Here is a 20,723-nt window from a genome sequence, read left to right as displayed (position 1 = left end):
GTAAGTGGCCTGAGGGTACTTCTGCATTGGTGCCTGCGTTGTTCTAACCTATATCTCACTATATAGAAGAGCCGGCCCGTGTGTATGTGTGTTGTCACATTTTTGAGAGGTGCACGTCAGGCTACGGCGTGCACCTACGGCCTAGATGTAACGCAGGACTATAACTTGGGCTTCAGTTTGTGTATGAGGGTGGAGGTCAGGTGTGCTGCTGTGTGCTTGTTTGCATAAAGGCAGCAAGTGTAAGTGAAGCATGAACTTAGACACACACACACACACACACACACACTTTAACTTTATAAACACAGGGAGAGCTCAGAGTTCCCTTCCTGTCCTGGTCATAAGCCCCCGCCACAGAGGGAACCAGGAAGTGCTTTTCCATTAAAACTCTTGACGGATGCCGGATCTGTCTGGTTTCTGTGTGGCAGCATTCCTGATGTCAACACCAAACCGTAGCACCGCTGTGTGAAACGTGACGGAGGTGTCTCTTTGTGTATTACCACACCCAAGTGCATACCACACATCGCCCAATTTCCTTTGAGCGGCAGTGTGCCATGTACGCGTGAATACACGCCGCTGCTTGGTAACACACTGGCGTTCCTCAGAGACAATACACTAAATATCATATCATGTCAGAAAGTAGCTGCCATCTCCAGTCCATAATAAGAAATCTGTGGAAAACCCCGTTGTAATGGATCTAGTTCTAGGTCAGTTGTTCGGGACCCTGGAGGAGTTGTGGGATGAATCCAAGGGATGTCATTTTTAACGTTAAATACTGGAACAATACTCTTCGTTATCATCCCCCTGAAAATGACTGAATTTAAAATAATTTGATTACTGTGTTCTGTATCAAACATGGGATCAGGGGGCAAAATAAGGGACATGAGCCAAAAGGTTTAACAAATGTTCTCTCTAGATTCTGCCACCTTCAAAGTTTACAGAATACCCCGCCTTCTCTCTCTCTCTCTCTCACACTCTACCATGCTAAAGTTGTTAAAGTCCCATAGAGGCAGGCATATTTTTATTAATAAAGGCCAGTTATTTCACTTTCAGTGAAATCATCACCTACCCTTCACCATACCTAGAGATTGGCATGGTTTGATTTCAGTTAGCCTAATAGCTGGTCTGATTTGCACTGTGAGATGATTTTATGGAAAGTACCCCATGCCTATCTCTATGCATGGTGAAAGATATATTATGATGTGTGTGTGTGTGGGGGGGGGGGGGGGGGGGGGGGGGGGGGGGGGGGGGGGGGGGGGACAGACAGACAGACTCTAAAAACAAGCAAGGAAGGAGAATAACAGGTTCAGCAGCTCTGGATACCGTAGAATATCTGGACTCAAAATGTCACGCTGGCATATCTGTGCAATGTCCCTTTGAGTTATGGCGTTGCATAGTCTGTCCACCAGAGGACGCTCTACAACGTCCCTGTTAGTGATGGCGTTGCATAGTCTGTCCACCAGAGGACGTTCTAAGACGTCCATAATATATATGCATACTGTATTTTTAATAACCAAATATTCGTATCGGTATTGGCCTTAAAAATCCTTTATCGGTCGGGCTCTACTGTGCAGGGGAGAGCTCAGGAGACAGAGAGCAGACAGACACACTGTCAGTGCCTTGTTCACATGTTAAAGGACCAGCTGGGGTAAAGGGAAGGCCAACTCACTGCAGAACCAGAAGGACCTATTGTCCCACGTGGATTTCAAAACTGGGGGGTCCATGTATACATGACTTTATGTAGAGCAGCTAAGGCATGTTAAAAACCAAACAAGGATTCCTAAGTCTTCAAAGACAACAAATGTGTCAGGCTGACATTCAACAGGTGAGGCTTCCCCCTTTAATCTGAAATGCTCTCTGACCTGTAGCACAGCTCTCAGTAACCTGGGCAACTGCTGCACTATTCACTGAAGAAAATAAACAGCTACATATATAGAGAGTGTGCTGGCTTTGTTAAATACATGTGTTTCACAGCAACTTTGTAAGGCAGTGGAGGCACCATGAATAAACGGAGCAATCAATGTCAATTCTACACGGTAATTTAAGATGTAGCTACATGGGTCACAGTTTAACAGGAAGAGATTATGAGTTTGTTCTCATTCAAACTTAAATGTTTGATGGAAAGGAGAAGTCGTAAGTTAAAACGGCGTTTTACGACCTCAGAGTACGTTTCATCTACAGGCTTCATTTGTGAAACCTCCTTCTCTCAACCGCATTCTACTTTTGTAGATGCTATGGTTTGGCTTTGGCTGGGTTATCACCCCTTCAGCTTCCCACATCATCAACCCCAACATATTCACCACACACACACACACACAACACACACACACACACACACACACACACACACACCTCTCCCTCCTTACCCTTGAGCAGTGGCAGGGGCGTGAGCTCGATGGGTTGCCCTGAGAGCGGAACTGGGACGAACTCTGCGACGCTTCTGCTTGGCCTTCCTGACAGACTTCCGTGAAAATCCGTCCACTTTGTCCACAGATGGAGACGTGGTGGCTGCCGAGGACATAGCCCTGTGGGAGAAACACAAAAACGGGGGGGGGGGGGGGGGGGGGGGGGTAGGGGTTAAACAATATCGCATTAGACAAGTGTTATGAGAGCGCTCAGTTCACTGAGGGGAGGCTGTAAACCACAGTTATTGTATTGACAGTTTTACAGAAGTGGGCTTCGTCTGATGTGGATTTCTGAATATCAATTTTAGGACAGTTATGGTTAACACACACACACACACACACACAGAAATATTCTAACGGACAACTAAACACATGCCGCAGCACTACTGCTAAACTACTTTTTTGAGCCACACCCATGAGAAGACGCATTGACAAAATAAAAAATAAGTGAAGATTTGTTTGCAGCCATCTGCCGATAGCGCAGCCGAGACACACCGGGATGCTCATCGCACGTATTAGAAAACTTTCCCACAGATATTACAACTCAACATGCAGACATGACCGTTAGCATGAGCATATACTATAAAACTACTGCACTGTATACTATGTTCCATCACTATTTTATAATACACCATATTATAGATCATTAATATATTTTGCTGACCCTTGAAATACAGTATATTATATTATATTAAGACTCTGCAGCTATTAATAATCACACCATTGTCACTTCATTACGTCATGTGTCTTTTTAATTATTTTATTCTATTTTTGTTATCCGTATTTATGTATGGTGCTTTCGTTGTACTGCTGCAACAACCGAATGTCCCCACTGGGGATTATTAAAGGGTTTATATTATCTAATGATTAACAATAACTGGAGACACTGATGTCCTGGTCCAGTCCACACTAAGACCGCTTGGCGACATGAAGGCCCAAGAAGAAATGAATCAGAACTCCGGCAGAAAGGGTTATGTAAGAAGACGTGAATGTGACGCTGGAGGCCGTACTCTGCGCTGGCTGCATCGCTAACGCTCCGTCGAAGTCACACAGGCAGCCGCACACAATGTCCAGCAGGCCTCGTGTATCACCCTCACACACACACACACACACACACACACACACACACACACACACACACACACACACACCACAACACACACACACACACACACACACACACACACACACACACACCCACACACACACACACACAACACACACCACACACCACACACACACACACAACACGCACGCGCCTGAGGATACGGAGAGCACTAGCAGACAGTGAAAGCTCTCGGAGGCTGCCCAGCTGATCGTCCATCATCATCATCATGTACAGTCCACAGCAGTTTTAACGGTGATTAACGACCGCGTCCATCTGTGCTTAGGGACCATCAGGGTGTTGATGCGATACAACTAAGAGGAGGAGGATAATAATCAAGACTGACCAGTGGGATTAATAAGCAGTTGAAATGGGTCTTTTTTTCCTATTGTCAGGGTGATTTGTGCGTATTTACATCATCTTGCCTTCACTCCCCAGGCTTTTTCATAAAATCTGTTATCAGTGACTAACATCACAATAAGACAATTCCCAAATGTACCAGGACCTAGAACTTTCTGAATCCTTCTATTCTTTTCCAGACCCATATCTGGACCCTACAAGCAAGGAAAATAGAAAGAAGGAACAGTCATACATATGCACACATTTAAAAATAAACCGGTAGAAACACACGTAGTATGCTACAGGCCTGGCACCAATGACATATGTCATACGTAGCGACTGTTCCTTCTCTCTAGTTTCCTTGGTTTCCCCCAGGAAATTTGGTTAGCCAAAGTGTCCTACTTTCCTAACTCCCAACAAAGTTTTCCCTTTTCCCCCCAGACATTGCAACGCGCTGCTGATTAATGGCTGCGACACCAACAATGTAGTTCCAAACCATCGCCCCACTCAAACACATGATCTGTGTGATGTGCTGCCTAAAAGCCTAATATTACACTTATTATACTAATGGTAGTAGTCTACTGAGTTCTGGCATTAGCAGTGGGGGGGGGGGGGGGGGGGGGGGGGGGGGGGGGGGGGGGGTCTGGGCACTCGATTCTAAACCAATTATCGAAGCATCTCGATGCAATAATCTTTTCTGTACATTTCCATGCGTTATTTCAAAAATGTGAGTAAATCTTTCATTCTCAAAGTCATTCTGCTTTCTGATTTGTACAGGTCTGGAGTCAGTAACTTTTAACTTTTTAAATAAAGGACAGGTTCCATAGGGCCCTACATTAAGTCAGTGCTAAAAGCGAACTGGAGAGTTAAAAATTTGTCTTATATATCTAAAAAAATAGATCCAAAAAATAATTCCCAGTGGCTGAGGCCTGGTGGTGGGTGGGCCATCTGGCTTGCAATGGACTGAGGAAAACCCTGAATGTATAAATAAAAATGAAAGATCTTTGAATAAAAACACATCACCATTGGGCTCCACAAACCTGTGTCTGGTGTTCAATATTTTACTGATCAATATAGAGAAATGTTGGTTGAAGCCCTAAACATGGCTCAAAAAATATAATCTCAGTCACAATTGCATTGATTTCCTGTAACTATGCTCAGGGTTACCATTTATTATTGTACTATGACTACACCCTACGGACACAGATTCACATATGACAAACCAATTACATGGAGATGACAAGAGAGTCATCTGTCAACACTGAAAAATGTCTTTCCTTTCATAAGCACACAGCTGGTAATGGTCATCTGAGTGAGTGGCTGCTGCTGGGCATCAGCACGGTGGGAAAACACCGATCTGTCTGATTGGTGGCTGTTCGGTTTAACCCCTCCAACAGCAAGTCTGCCAGGTGACTCTCCACTCATCTGGAGATCCTGCTGTGGCAGGAGAAATAAAGCTGTGGCGCAATACAAAGTGTGTGAACAAAAATAGTCATTTGCTTCCCTCGTCGACAGTTTTGCCTCATTATCTCAAGCCTCAGTGAAAAACACAACAGAAAACTGCAAATTGACACCTCAACACTTGTTCTGTGTGTGTGTGTGACTCTGTGTGTGTGTGACCCTGTGTGTGTGACCCTGTGTGTGTGTGTGACCCTGTGTGTGTTGCTGAGCCTCGCAAAAGAGCAGACAAGGCAGGCCCGAATGTCTGAAAAATCCCCTTCACTCTGAGATTATCTCCAGCTAATGGCTTATAGTGGAACAGCTCTGACGTCCACTCTCTCTGACACCTTCCAGTCCTTCCAGTCCCTCCGGGATTTCACGGACTTTTTATTTTTATTTTTTTATTGTCGCGGCCCAAAATGCCTGAGGTTGCGGGACTTTTTGTGAAAAATTGCGATAAAAGTTGCCATGCTTTTTGTATGTTTGTTGCAATTTGCGCAGGACAGACAAAGTTGCAAAAAAGTTGGGATTTTATTCTTGTATAGTTCTTTAAAAATAAAACTTGTTTTGGGAAGACTAAAACTACTCTCGGCTTAGTGTTGCTATAGTAACCAAAAGGGGCTCAGGACGCTGCACATAAAAATGGCTGGTGGATTTAAGGCAACAAATAATCATTTTATTGAATGAATCAAATTTAAACACGTCTGTGTGTCTGTGTGTGTGTGTGTCTCAGTGTGTGTGGGGGGGGGGGAACTGAGCAGCCCCGCCCGTTGCAGAGAGCTAACAGGACTGAAACAGCAGCAACAGTGAGCGACTTGAGACTTGAGACCCGTTCCAGTGGCCATTGTTGCTCTCAGAGACCCAAACTCAGGGTCTAACAACAGGCTGGAGGGTGACACAGCGGCTACGATTACTTTGTTATTTAGTTTATGGACAGATAAGCAACTCTTTAAATAATTGTTTTCTTCCTTTTTCTAAGCCCAGACAACATTTTTGGTGCAATGAATCTGTTTTACGTGAACACGATCAGCAGATTGATCGAGTTTGTGATTTGGGGCTTTCAAAATAAAATTGCTTTATACTAAGAAGGCAGTTTTGGAAATACTATCCCTTACATCCACACTGCATCTTGAAACAACTTTAAATCTCTGCGAGGGCGACTTCATTCAGCCTGTCAGCTTCATTCAGTTCTGATCTCTCTCACACACACACACACACACACTATCTCCTACATTACAGGATGCATCGGTGAAGTTGTACATCTCGATCAGTGAGTCACTCTCAGTTTCTGCCTGCTGCATCACCAACGGCAACAACAACAACAACAACGAGGAGGCGCTGTCATTGCTTTCATGCTTTCGCCACCCAGTGAATGCCACCAGTGAAAAAACTACTATCATTCTCCCTCAGAAAAATCCTAAAAAATGTACAAGCTAGAGCTCTGCTTACCTGTGCAAAGGGGCACTGGAATCCCTATGTACCATCAGTCCCTCACTGTCTCTCTCTCTCTCTTTTTTTGTCTGTCCAGCCGGCTAATGGCGAAATCACACCAGTGCCACCACAACACACGAGGGAGAGCAAGTCTACGGCGGCTGGTCAGGCGCACGGCAGCCAAGCACCAAAGCCATTCCCCTCCCATGCCTCTTACATAAGAGACCAGATGACATCCTAACAGGCCCAAGGAGGGTGGGATTAAAGAACAAGGGGGGGGGGGGGGGGGAGGAGGGGGCACGGCGGACAACAGGGACGGCAACAGAAAGGGAGGAAGAGGAGGGAGGGAGCTGCTGTACAACAGGAAGTCGACAAATAGGCAAGGGCAAGGCAGAGCGCAAGGACCTGAAGTGAGGGAAACAACAACACAACACACACACACACACACACACACACACACACACACACACACACACACACACACACACACACACACCACAACACACACCACACACACACACACACACACACACACACACACACACACACACACACGTTTTTTTTAAAAGAGGCGGGCAGGAGGAAAGCTCAAGGATCTCTCACCTGTGGCCCGAACTTTGGGTATGAGTGAATTAGTTCTTTCCTCCGATACTTGATTTGAACTCATGTTACCAGCAGGTAAGGGGCATTCACTCAACTAGAACAGTGAAATCGCTTCAGCAACCTTTAACTCCATGGAGACAAAATGTGAGCTACATCATGTCATTTATGATAAGACAGTCTCTTATCAAGATGGACATCATCATCTACTGAGAGACACGTTGAGGACTTGTGAAAACTGTTCCTGCAACTAACAACCACCGGTTCCCAGAGCCTCGGTGAAGAAGATTAGGTTTTTGGGCGTTCCTGCCTTTAACGGACTGGACCCTGGACCTGTGTGTCGAGGCATTAACCTCTATGTGTACTGTATGTGCGCCTGCTCTACCCACTGGGCCAACCCGGCCACGGTGACACTTTTTAATGTCTTGTCCAACCAACGTTTCAAAGCCCAAACATATTAAGATGTAATTGCAGAGGGGAATGATCGTTCATATATAAACACAAGAAACTAAAATAAATAATATATGAAGTTAAAGACTTGCAAGTGGCCATGTAATAAATAAATAGGACGCCAGGTTACTTGTCCACTGATATTATTAGGGCAGCAATAAACTGTTATTGTTATTATCAATTAATCGACAGGCTATTTTCTTGATTCATTAATTGTTTGAGCTGTCAATTTTGCTTTGCGTGCTATGTTTTGCCTGCCTGCCGATCTGAAAACCCAAAGATGTTCAGTTTGGTACCACTTAGAAGACAATACTCTGATTTTTTGGTCAATCAGACAAATAGACTAATCGTACAACTATTTCAATTCAATCTATTTTGGTTGTCACGATTCCAAGGAAATGTTATCCCATCGGTTATCCCAAACGTTTGTATGATGTCATGATTCAGCTCTACACATTGCGCGCTGCGCGCACACACACACACACACACACACACACACACACACACACACACACACACACACACACACACACACACACACACACCACACCCACACCACACACACCACACACACACGATTAATATTCTACCTCTGTGATTACAAAGGGGAGCTACACTGCATCACTCATTGCAAACACAGGAAATGTCCTTAGAGAAATGTATCAATTTCAGGTTAGATTTGCAGCCATTAGCGACTCCAGGAGCCAGAAGCGAGCACGTTTCCTGCCTATCACAGCTACAAATGATTCCTGCACAGCAACGAGGCCAGGTTGTTGAACATCTCAATTCCATGAGTTACTGATGAATGGCTAAGTGGTGCCGGCACTAAGTGCATCAGTCCAAATCCCTGATGTACTATTTCAACTACTCACTTCTTCAGAAAGTTGCCGTTGAGACACACAGACACAGACACACACACACACACAGACACTGCACCAGTGTCATAAACACAGGAGACTTTGGATCTTAAGCTATCTAAGCAGCGCCAAGACCTGTCCTCAACATTGTGTGACATTCAAAAACCGTGAAGATGAACCACCGCGCGCACACACACACACACACACACACACACACACACACACACACACACACACACACACACACACACACACAAGGAATGCCAGTGTTGTGACACAATGTTTGCTTGTACAAGAAAACATGACGGACCGGTGGCATCTTTAGAGAGAAATGAGCTCCTATCTAATTATCATCACACAGTTGACAGGTGACTTCACTTGACTTTTACAACCCGTGGAATATTAAAAATCTGCATTTTACTTGAAGCCAACCTGCCCAAGACTAGGGCTGCACACTAAACATTTTAATGTCAGTGTAATATCAACTTGCGCAGTAAACACATTGCAAAACACACTCATGGATTATTTGTTTGTTGAAAGAGTATTATTAGAGAACTGCACTTAAAAAATGTCATTTTCACAATTCTCCTTCTTTTGGGGTTCAGGTCAATGTTCAATTTGATCAATGAAATAATGTTGCAAATAATTTCCTTTATTTTGTTTTATTCAAGAAGCCATTTCTTGTATTTCAGCAGTTTACTGAAAGCAGCAGAAAGGCAGAACTGAGTACACTTCTGTTTCTTCGCAAGCAACGGCGTTATCGCATGTTTCTTCATAACGTGCAGCCCTACCCATGACAGAATGCTTTCCTAATAACATAATAAAGATCATATCCATAACAGTGTTACTTATTTACTGTTATTTATCGGTTAAAGCAGCAAACAGGGCAGCTAAACTGGTCTCAGGCCAGACTTCCCGGGCTCATGGAGAAATAAACAGCACCATGGCTAGGGCTGCACAATAAAATCAACATCACTTGATTAAACAACGTTATTAAATATCGCATATTTTCTCATATCGTGCAGCCCTGCCCAGTACCGAATGCTTCCCTGACATCAGCTCTGCCCTGAAAACATCAGTCACTGAGCCACCACCTAAGCCAAATGACATAATAAAGATCATATCCAGAACAGTGGAATTTAATGTTAGCTATGTGTACTGTTATCAGCTAGAGAAGCTGGAACCACCAAGCCCGGTTCAGGATAACTGTCGTTAGCTTGGCCAGGTCGGGCCTGGCGGCAGCAGCAGCAGCATCATATTCAAAACTTGACAGCGCGATAACCTCACTAGCGTTAGCTAGCGTTAGTTAGCGTTAGCAACGCTAGCTTCCCGATTAACCGTTACAAAGCGTATGCTATTTACGCTTATGTCGTTAGCTAGTTGTCTCCTCATATCACACAAAACACTTACATATTAGTAACATTGACACAATGCAGCCTTTCGTCACCCTTTTAGTTTTTAGGTTGTTGTTTTTTTAGCTTTTTTTGGTTAATGCTACTGCTATCGCGGGTTAGCTCAAGTTGAACATGTAGCCTTAGCTAGCTTATATTAGCCACCACCAGCTAGCTTTCAGTGCATCTAGCTGATATGAAAACATTGAATAGATAATAAACATGTGTGCTAATAAAACAACGTTACCTGGGCGGACTTGGGCGATCACCCATCATCCCAGACGTAAATACAGGGGGCAGTGCTAATGCTGCTACCGTTAGCTAGCGTTCACAGACTGACAGACCGACTTGGGAAACACACACCGTCCCGAGTCCCGAGTCCCGACCCCGACAAGCTGCAGCCGACCGAGTGGCTGTTAGCTCTCCAAACGTAGTACTTTACCTTGATCCTCTGTGGTTCGCAACGGAGACGGCGGCGGAGGAGTTATCCTATGTTTGGAGATCTATCTAGCTGTGAGACTACCTCCAGCTCGGTGCAAACAGCAGGAAGATCTGGCCTCAAACAGCCAAACCCACGAGTACCTTTTTCCTTCCAACGGAATAATCCTCAAACTCCCATTAATAACAAAATACGGCTATATAAAACGATTAGGATAACGCTTTTACATTCCTGTTAATGATTCGATTGCTTGTCTCCCCCAAACCCCTGGATTTTGGTGTTTTCCTTAGCTCGTTTATGATTCGGGGCTGTTTCTTTTTCACCCTATTGTCAACACTGGCACACATAACAGACGTGCACAGCAGCGTGCTTGACGGGTTAAGATCGACGTACGACGGCGATTGGCCGCCGGGAGCAATGTCAAGCGCTGTGATTGGACAAGAGGCGGTGTCAATCACAGCGCAGAGGGAAACGAGGCTCTGAATCCGCCGGTTAGGTGGAGGAGAAGGGACAAGGAAAGGCAGAGAGCAGTGTGCGCGGAGTGTGTCCGCCGCACAGCGCGCAGGAATGAGGCTAAACCTGTCCGAGGCCCAGCCCTTCGCTTCCACTCTGCTTTACCCGCTCTTGGACGGCAGACCTGACCCAGCTCTACTGTACATCGACTACATTTCCGGCCCGCTGCGGAGCCGACGCACCGCGGTGTGAAGGAAGAGTGGTTGTCGGTGTCTGTGCAAGGCGCGAGATTAGACGCCGCTAAGTTAGCGGAAAAAGAGTTACATAACTATATCATAATAATAATAATAATAAGTATACTAGGGGCGGTGCCAAACGGTTTAAACCTTTGGGGCCCCGCCCATATTCCGGGGACTCCAGGGGCATGCGCCCCTGTGGACACTGTCTCCCCATTACAGCCTAACAGTGTTTAGGGGAATCTAATCTTTTCTTAACGTTCTGGGAACGTTCGTTTATGGTTACAGCGAACGTTCCCCTAACGTTAAGAGACCGTTCCGTAACGTTCGCTGAGGGTTGCAACGCTAATGGAACGTTCCCCTAACGTTCGCTAAAGGTTGCAACGTTAAGGGAACGTTCCCCTAACGTTCGCTAAAGGTTGCAACGTTTTCGGAACGTTCGCCTAACGTTCTCTAAAGGTTGTAACTTTTAGAGAACGTTAGGGGAACGTTCCCTTAACGTTGCAACCTTTAGCGAACGTTCCCGGAACGTTAAGAAAACCTTCCAATTAACCAACAGACAACCAAAACAAACCTTCAGGGAACGTTCCCACAACCAAAAACGAACGTTCTCAGAACGTTCTGGGAACCAAAACTTGTTAGCTGGGAAGTCATTTGATATTAGAATGCCTACAAAATGTGGGGGGAAACATGTAAAGCCTACACCCTATGTTATATCAAACTGTTCTCCAACTGTCTTTTTCATTCTGAAACAATAACACATGCTGAGGATGAGCATGCAAGCTATGTCTGATTATTATTATTTAATTACATCACATAGGTAGGGTAGGAGTCGAAACCTATTTGAAAACTGGACAATAATATCTGTTTTGTGCAATAACAACTGGCTTGATATGTGTGCAATACTCTGCTGCTAGTATTATTATTACTGTTCACAATTAAGACTCCTTAATTACGTAAATACCGTATCATAACATTTTTATATTTCTTCGTTTCTATTTCTATTTGATATTTGTACTATTTGTGCAACTGCAACACAGAATGTTGTATTTCTGTAAAGTATTTCTGATTCTGGTTTGTGTTCTAGTCTGCTAGTCGGAGTCGAGTTCACACAAAGAATGTTACAACATCTGCTCCATTGGCATCCATCCCATAATAATCGGGGCAAATCAAGGAAGTAAACATGGTCTTCAGTAATCTGAATTGAATATAAGGCCACAAGATTTTTATATATATACATGGGGATATTTCCCCAGTAACACACCTTAGCCTCCATTGATTTTAACTGCCGCAGATTGCTTTCTTTGTGTAGTCAAAGTCATAATGGCTTTAGAAATGCATGCTTATGATTTGGAAAACAGTGGATATTTGCTTCAAACATAGCTCCCCTACAGAAGGAAAGTCCTGTAAAACCTCCTCTTCTGTTATGTGCATTTAATAAAGCAACGCCTCTCGTCAACATGTAAATAATCCCCACACTTTAATGTCTCTAATGTAAATAAGCTCTTTCTGGGCCAAATGAATGTAAAATACTGACTGCATGACTTTTCTCAGATCTGATCACTGTAGCTGGTCCCTGTGGACTTCTTCTTTAGCAAGTTTTGTCTGTAAGCTTTTGAAATGTTATTTTCTCCATCTTTACCAATGTCTTAGATACACATAATGGTCCTAAAACATGTATAATTTCATTTTGTTTTTATCATATCATCAATATGTGCCCCTGACTTCCACAAACCTAGGGAAAACACTATAAATAATATTAGATTTCTGTAGGGAATTGCAGCAGTAGCAGTAGTAGTAGTAGTAGTAGGAGTAGTAGTGGTAGTAGTATAAAACAAACCCCCCTATGGCAAGTATAACTAAATATACAGTGTATACCATACACTGAGAATCACAGTATATTGTTTTTTTCAGTGAGTATTCAAGAAGTCGATGTACTTCATGGTTGTGTACTGTCAGGAAAAAGTACACAACAAATGAAACCTTTTCACTGACCAGCGGTTCTACAGCACGCTCTGTTGGCCGATGAATATCTCACCACCCTAGGAGGCTGACAGTGTGTGTGTGGGAGTGTGTGTGTGTGTGTGTGTCTGATAGAATTGCGTGGTTTTCCCCCAATAAAACATGACATACAGCCTGTTTGGTGTAAAGACAATCCTATCAATAACAGCCTAATTGTTATGACAATTAGAAGTAAGGGTACTCATGGACTAAAATAAGAAGCGCCGGTCCATTTCAGGCCTTGGTGGGGGGGGGGGGTACAAGGTCGCAGCTATTGCAGATTTGTGCTTATTGATTTTGGTTTTCCTGAGATCTTCCTGGGATTGCGCCGAGCAGACTTCCATTCGTGAGCATTAGTTTTGTCCGGCGTGAACATACTTCACAGCCAAACCTCGTGGTGTGCAGTTGGAGATGAGACTCAGGGGTGGAAGAGGGGTGCGGTTTACTTCCTGTTATTACACTTTTAGGGTCACATACTAAACATAATACCTTGTATTCACATAGCGGCTGTCACAAAACCCAAGGACACTTTACAGAATGACAGTAGCTACGCTAGGGGGGTTGGGGGTGTGGGGAACGGGTGGTGTGTATTGTGGATATCTGCAGGGAGGGGGCTCCAGAGGGATGGGGTTGTTCCCAGGGTACAGAGTCTGGTGGGGGGGATGTAGAGCCGGCCAGTGTCTGAGGTGTGGGGGGTGTGGATGGAGGAGGAGGGGGGGGGGGGGGGGGGGGGGGGGGGGGGCACAGGGGGCCAGGACTGGAGGCATTTGCAGGTGAGCAGGAGGATTTTATATGTGAGTCAGTGAAGGTGGATGAGGGTTGGGGTGATGGGCTGCCAGGTCTGGGTTTGGGTGAGGACCCTGGAGGCAGAGCTTTGGACATACTGGACTGGAGCCTGTCTAGGGTTCTGCTGGGGACCCCAGACAGGACCCCAAACAGGAGGTAATGAAAGCCTGTATGAGGGTTTCTGCCTCAGAGTCAGAGTGAGGGCCAGAGTCTGGAGATGTTGGGATGAAAAAGGCTGATGGGTGATGTGAGTATGGAAAGAGAGGGTGGGGTCCAGGATTACACCAAGGGTGCAGACCTGGATGGGCAGAGGGTGGGGTCCAGGATTACACCAAGGGTGCAGACCTGGATGGGCAGAGGGTGGGGTCCAGGATTACACCAAGGGTGCAGACCTGGATGGGCAGAGGGTGCACCCATCATCATTATTGCTATTCAGTTGGAGTAGGTCGGTAGACCCCCCCCCCCCCGGCTCTGATGATAAGACCAAAAGACAAATCCTGGAATTCATTCAAAACTTTAATTGGTTTAAAAAAGTCTTAAATAAATATTGTTAAATTTGACTGAAAGACTAGAATATATTGTTATATCGCAATTATTTCTGAGGCAATGAATAGCACAGCATCATTTGGAACAGTTCCATCTCTACAGAGCACCTCCGTCCACAGAGGACAGACACGCTGAGACGTGTCCATCGGATTGAGTACTCAGAGGACTTAATGTCAGGCTACTAGGACTCACGCAGTATTTTGTCTTGCTTCCTTCTTTTCTTTCTGATAGCCGTGTTTTTTATGCGGTCTGGATTTGAGGCTCAAAGCGGACTCGGACTTCAATGACTTCCTTTTCCCTGCGGTGAGCTCCTCCCGTCCTGGTTTCCACAGCAACAGCTGAGCGTCTTCTCCCCCGGTGACCAGAGCCTCTCCCGCCGCGTCCCACAGGAAGCAGCGCACCGTGGAGGCGTGGCCGCCCTCCAGGGTCCTGAGCAGGCGAAGCCCCCCGCCGTCACAGTCCATCAGGTGGAGATCCCCGGTGTTCCTCCCTCCGACCACCAGCAGCTTCTGGGCCCCCTGCAGCCACCAGCCCCCCACCAGGTAATCCACGCCTCCCCCGTCGGCCAGCAGAGCCAGGCCACGGGCGTCCAAAGTGCTGAAGACGGTGAGGGGCTCGTCTGTGTCCAGGTGACCCAGGTCCCACAGGTGCAGCCCCTCGTCGTGGCTGAGGCACAGCAGCTGGGTGTAGTCGGCGCCGCACCAACACACCGAGGCGGCAGACGAGTGGCTGTTACAGGTGGCGAGCAGCGCCTCGTCCTCCGCGCCCCGGCTCAGGTCAAACACGTTCACGAGACCGTCCGTGGAGCTGGACGCCAGGCGGTCCTTCTCTCGGGGGTGGAAGCGCACGTGCGTGATGTCATCACTGTGTGACTCAGAGTACACACCGAGGAGCCCACCGCCGGGCTTCCTGACATCCCAGAAGACCAGGAAGCTGTCCTCCTCGTTGACCTGCTCCGTGCCGGCACACAGCAGCGCGTCGCTGCAGCTCAGGTCCACGCTGCAGTAGCTGTGGGATGGGTCGCTGAGAAACACCTGGGCTGCCTCCGTCCCGGGGCGCCGCACGTCCCACCCCCGGACCGTCCCATCGGCAGAACCGGAGTAGAGGACGTCAGGGGAGGCGTGGGAGAAAACGACCCCGCAAAGTGGCCCAGTGTGGCCCCGGTACTCCCCCACTGGTTTCAGAGAGTCCTTGTTGTGAAGGTGGATGGTGAAGTTGGAGCAGGACACGGCCAGCAGGCCGGCCGGCTGCAGGGCCACGTCCAGCAGGTAGGTGGGTTCCTCTGAACGAGTCCGCCTGGCGATGGACAGACCTCGGAGCTTCTCCTCCAACCCCTCCATGGCAGCTCAGCGTGAAGAGACTCAACCACACTGAACAGGAAGAAGAAAACCCCTCATTTAAAGTGACCTTTCAGAAGCCAAGAACTGCATTTAGTCCATTTAATCTCTCTGAAACACACACACACACACCCTTTGGTTATTGGTTAATAGGTGTGCTCTTCTTCTATGGCAATGCTCAATTCAAAATTCCCATCCTTTAATGTATACATGCTTATTTGCACTCCGGCCTACATCAGTACAACAAAAAGGATTATAAACGTCCATAACGTGTAGTTCGGATGACGTGCCATATGCCGAATTAGGCCCAGCAAAATAGTCATTTATGATGGTTTACCTCGTATTCAGTGTTGTATTCATAATTACCAATAAACAAAGAAACAAAAAAAACACACTTTTTTAAATGGAGTTTCGCATTGGCTTGAGATTCGAGCAGAAACCGGGTCCCAGACACCGTTTGAATCCTAGTTATCGGGCTTTTGTTATTAATAATTATGTGATTATTAATGTGTAATGTCTTGTTATTGCCAACCTACCTCCTCCTAGCCAGAAATGTCCACAAATTAAAAATAGTAACTACTCTTTGTAGATTACTTGGACATGTCGGTCGCCATTTTGGACAAAAAACACGCCATACACCTTAAAGTTATTATGAATTATTATAACATTAACGTTATTGAAAAAAACCTCGTAAATACAACCGATAGTGTCATCACACCACCAGCTGACAACACGCATGGCGGAAATGCCCTGTGTTACCACATTTACTGCCGGGTCGTAACTCTCCCTCTATAAAAGGTTCCGCTGGTGTCAGATGTGCTAATGTTTAGCGAAGACGTTACTGTTACATCAAACATTATTTAATATATTCATACACTAAAATATGTTTCTGCATATATATATATATATACACATATACACATATATAAAACATAACATTTAATTACTACATAAACTATGGATTTTGTTTTCATCAGTGCTCTATCTGATAAAAAGATGATTCCTATTTTTCATTTTCTGATTTTTTCTTCTCATCATACCTTTAAAAACACCCTCACTTCACTGTAGAGGGATTGCGGTTCCAAATACACATACATGAGTTTTTAGACAAATGTATTTGACACTTATGCTGGATTCCAACTTGGAAAATTGTGATTTATTTATATTATTATGTGTTGCATCTATACAGATGTTTTAGGATGTCTGGATATAATATCCTGAAAGAGATAAGACATATATTCCATCTTTATGGTTTACCTTTCCTGTTGTCCACTAAATGAAGTCCTAATAAAAACCGTTTGAGCTCTGTGGAGTCCTGCCGCGTCCAGCAGGCGGCAGCAGCAGCTTTCTGGTCTCTGTCCTAAGGAGTCCCTAAGTCTTCCTGCTGACACAGAAACCAATGAAATAAAAGCTCAGTTTGAACCAGTGGAGGCTCCGGACCATCATCAGGTTAGCAGACTGGACCAGAGACTCGGATGGACATTCCTAGTGTCCTTCATCTTGCCCTTAGTGGCAGCAGGTGTCTTTGGTTTAGTTATTTACAAGAACACAGAAGTCTGTCCACAATCCTGTGTCCTCTCACTTGAGACAAGAAGATAAATGAGGCCAGCAGCTGGAGTCTGTGTCTTCTGGACTCTGTGTCCTCTTCTGCAGCAAGCTCCAGCAGCTGGAGTCTGTGTCCCCTGGAGTCTGTGTCCTCTGGAGTTTGTGTCCTCTGCTCCAGCAAGCTCCAGCAGCTGGAGTCTGTGTCCCCTTGGGAAGTCTTTGTCCTCGGGGGGGGGGAGTGGTCGCAGCAAGCCCAGCAGCTGGAGTCTGTGTCCCCTGGTTCTGTGTCCCCTGGAGTCTGTGTCCCCTGGAGTTTGTGTCCTCTGCTCCAGCAAGCTCCAGCAGCTGGAGTCTGTGTCCCCTGGAGTCTGTGTCCTCTGGAGTCTGTGTCCTCTGCAGCAGCAAGCTCCAGCAGCTGGAGTCTGTGTCCCCTGGAGTTTGTGTCCTCTGGACTCTGTGACCTCTGCTCCAGCAAGCTCCAGCAGCTGGAGTCTGTGTTCCCTGGAATATGTGTCCTCTGGAGTCTGTGTCCTCTGCAAGAGCAAGCTCCAGCAGCTGGAGTCTGTGTCCCCTGGAGTCTGTGTCCTCCGGACTCTGTGTCCTCTGCTCCAGCAAGCTCCAGCAGCTGGAGTCTGTGTCTTCTGGAGTCTGTGTCCCCTGGAGTCTGTGTCCTCTGGACTCTGTGTTCTCTGCTGCAGCAAGCTCCAGCAGCTGGAGTCTGTGTCCCCTGGAGTCTGTGTCCTCTGCAGCAGCAAGCTCCAGCAGCTGGAGTCTGTGTCCCCTGGAGTCTGTGTCCTCTGGAGTCTGTGTCCTCTGCAGCAGCAAGCTCCAGCAGCTGGAGTCTGTGTCTTCTGGAGTCTGTGTCCCCTGGAGTCTGTGTCCTCTGGACTCTGTGTTCTCTGCTGCAGCAAGCTCCAGCAGCTGGAGTCTGTGTCCCCTGGAGTCTGTGTCCTCTGCAGCAGCAAGCTCCAGCAGCTGGAGTCTGTGTCCCCTGGAGTCTGTGTCCTCCGGACTCTGTGTCCTCTGCTCCAGCAAGCTCCAGCAGCTGGAGTCTGTGTCCCCTGGAGTCTGTGTCCTCTGCAGCAGCAAGCTCCAGCAGCTGGAGTCTGTGTCCCCTGGAGTCTGTGTCCTCTGGACTCTGTGTTCTCTGCTGCAGCAAGCTCCAGCAGCTGGAGTCTGTGTTCCCTGGAATCTGTGTCCTCTGGAGTCTGTGTCCTCTGCAAGAGCAAGCTCCAGCAGCTGGAGTCTGTGTCCCCTGGAGTCTGTGTCCTCCGGACTCTGGTCTCCTGCTCCAGCAAGCTCCACACTGGAGTCAGTGTCCTCTGGAGTCTGTGTCCCTGCAGCAGCAAGCTCCAGCAGCTGGAGTCTGTGTCCCCTGGATGTCTGTGTCCTCTGCAGCAGCAAGCTCCAGCAGCTGGATTCTGTTCCCCTGGAGTCTGGTCCTCTGGAGTCTGTGTCCTCTGCAGCGCAAGCTCCAGCACTGGAGTCTGTCCCCTGGATTCTGTGTCCTCTAGTCTGTGTCCTCTGCAAGCAGCTCCAGCAGCTGGAGTCGTGTCTTCTGGACTCTGTGTCCTCTGAGTCTGTGTCCCCTGGACTCTGTGTCCTCTGGACTGTGTCCTCTGCTGCAGCAAGCTCCAGCAGCTGGAGTCTGTGTCCCCTGGAGTCTGTGTCCTCTGGAGTCTGTGTCCCCTGGAGTCTGTGTGCATCACCCCCCCACACCAACTTTCCCAAGTTCATTTTAAACAGTCAGATTAAATCCAACCATAAAATCTGCGGATACAAAATAATACCGTGGAATATTAAGAGTTTTATTCCAAAATGAAAAATAGTTTCTTAACCTTCTTTTAAAGAATGAAGCTATTTTGCAACTTTGCAAAAAGTTATCTTAGAATGAAACCCGTCAGATTATTATTATTATTATTATTATTATTATTAGGTTTTGGACAATAGACAACTCATTTTCCTCATGTGAACAGTCAGTGAATCTGAAGCAAAAGTTTCAAATCAAATGCTTTGGAGTTTATTAAACATTGACATGAAAGTTTCAAAGTTACAGTGTCTTGTTTCTAATTTGAATTAAGGCAGTAACCCCCCCCCCCCCTCCCCCACCCCCCCCTTCTTCCCCATTAACGCAGATACAAAGTGCAAAACAAGAATCATACATACATACGTACATAGAATGTTCCTGAACAACAATAAAGGCACTAAAGGGAGGCCACTTTCGATATTTGGTCAAAGTGAGATAGATCTGTGTCGTAAAAAGTCTCTGAAAGAAAGAAAGAAAGAAAGAAAGAAAGAAAGAAAGACCTCAAAAGGAACAAACCCACGAAGGTCTCTTAGAAACTCCCTGATTTTGTCTGTGGGCTGAGCCATGAAGGCTGCTACAGCGATGTTTAGCTTCATCTCTGATTTGATGATTTGGGAGAAATATCACAACGGCTCCGGGATGCTGTGACGAGTCCGGGGATGCTGGGAAGTCTGGCGTTGTAACCGCTGAAGTCAACAAGTATTACCCCCGGACCACATTTTAACAACTGAACACATTACAACACATGTAAGAGCCCACCAAAACACACTCTAGAAGCAGATCTCCCCTCATGTGGTGACTGGACAACACAAACCTCTGGATCCCAGACCATCCATCCATCCATCCATCCATCTTCATCCTCTTATCCGGTATCGGGTCGCGGGGGCAGCAGCTCCAGTAGGGGACCCCAAACTTCCCTTTCCCGAGCCACATCAACCAGCTCCGACTGGGGGATCCCGAGGCGTTCCCAGGCCAGGTTGGAGATATAATCTCTCCACCTAGTCCTGGGTCTTCCCCGAGGCCTCCTCCCAGCTGGACGTGCCTGGAACACCTCCCTAGGGAGGTGTTCCAGGAGGCATCCTTACCAGATGCCCGAACCACCTCAACTGGCTCCTTTCGACGCGAAGGAGCAGCGGCTCTACTCCGAGCTCCTCTCGGATGACTGAGCTTCTCACCCTATCTCTAAGGGAGACGCCAGCCACCCTCCTGAGGAAACCCATTTCGGCCGCTTGTATCCCAGACCATGTTTGTAAGAAATATTCCTGCACGTCTAACGTCCAGGGTGATGGAACAAATATGCAAGTATCTGAAATCGACTTTTGACTTAGTTGGGTTTAGCTGTGACATTTAACTGAACAATTACTCAAATCCATATTCAGTTTGAAATAACCGTCATCTGGCTTCAGCTCTGCAAAAGTAAAGCTGAAGGGATAAAAGACTGGAAGTTTTCCAAGCTTCCCCATACTGTGCAGACATGCAGGGACTCTTTATGGAGGAACTGATGGAAACGAGCCTGTTGGAATGTTTCCCTGAACGCAGCTCCGCCGCAGGATTAACA

General features: G+C 46.6%; 2 protein-coding genes across 4 annotated transcripts in view; both read right to left on the bottom strand.

Moving 5' to 3' along the window:
- The window catches only part of ppp2r5eb (protein phosphatase 2, regulatory subunit B', epsilon isoform b), a 46,671-nt gene extending 44,146 nt beyond the window's left edge, over positions 1-2,525 (bottom strand). The window contains 3 exon segments of the mRNA XM_032500638.1: positions 2,364-2,399; positions 2,402-2,431; positions 2,434-2,525. Coding sequence (XP_032356529.1) covers positions 2,364-2,399; positions 2,402-2,431; positions 2,434-2,518 — 151 coding nt within the window. The 5' untranslated portion in view covers positions 2,519-2,525.
- Positions 2,526-14,491: 11,966 nt separating this feature from the next.
- On the bottom strand, positions 14,492-16,612 carry wdr89 (WD repeat domain 89). 3 transcript variants are annotated; one of them, XM_032500642.1, is made up of 2 exons: positions 16,353-16,612; positions 14,492-15,846 (listed from the first exon to the last, which is right to left on the bottom strand). In XM_032500642.1, exon 2 carries the CDS (start codon positions 15,814-15,816, stop codon positions 14,665-14,667), a length of 1,152 nt encoding a protein of 383 aa, XP_032356533.1. In that variant the 5' UTR covers positions 15,817-15,846; positions 16,353-16,612; the 3' UTR covers positions 14,492-14,664. The 3 variants fall into 3 exon arrangements, with proteins under 3 accessions (XP_032356533.1, XP_032356534.1, XP_032356532.1); XM_032500643.1 differs by having other exon boundaries at positions 16,515-16,611; XM_032500641.1 differs by having other exon boundaries at positions 14,493-15,846; positions 16,350-16,611.
- Between the last annotated feature and the right edge of the window lie 4,111 nt (positions 16,613-20,723).

This window comes from Etheostoma spectabile, chromosome 20 (genome assembly GCF_008692095.1).
Source record: "Etheostoma spectabile isolate EspeVRDwgs_2016 chromosome 20, UIUC_Espe_1.0, whole genome shotgun sequence".
Classification (NCBI taxonomy): Eukaryota; Metazoa; Chordata; class Actinopteri; order Perciformes; family Percidae; genus Etheostoma; species Etheostoma spectabile.
The sequence above is the reverse complement of the archived record's forward strand: the minus strand, read 5'-3'. Positions and strand labels throughout refer to the sequence as shown.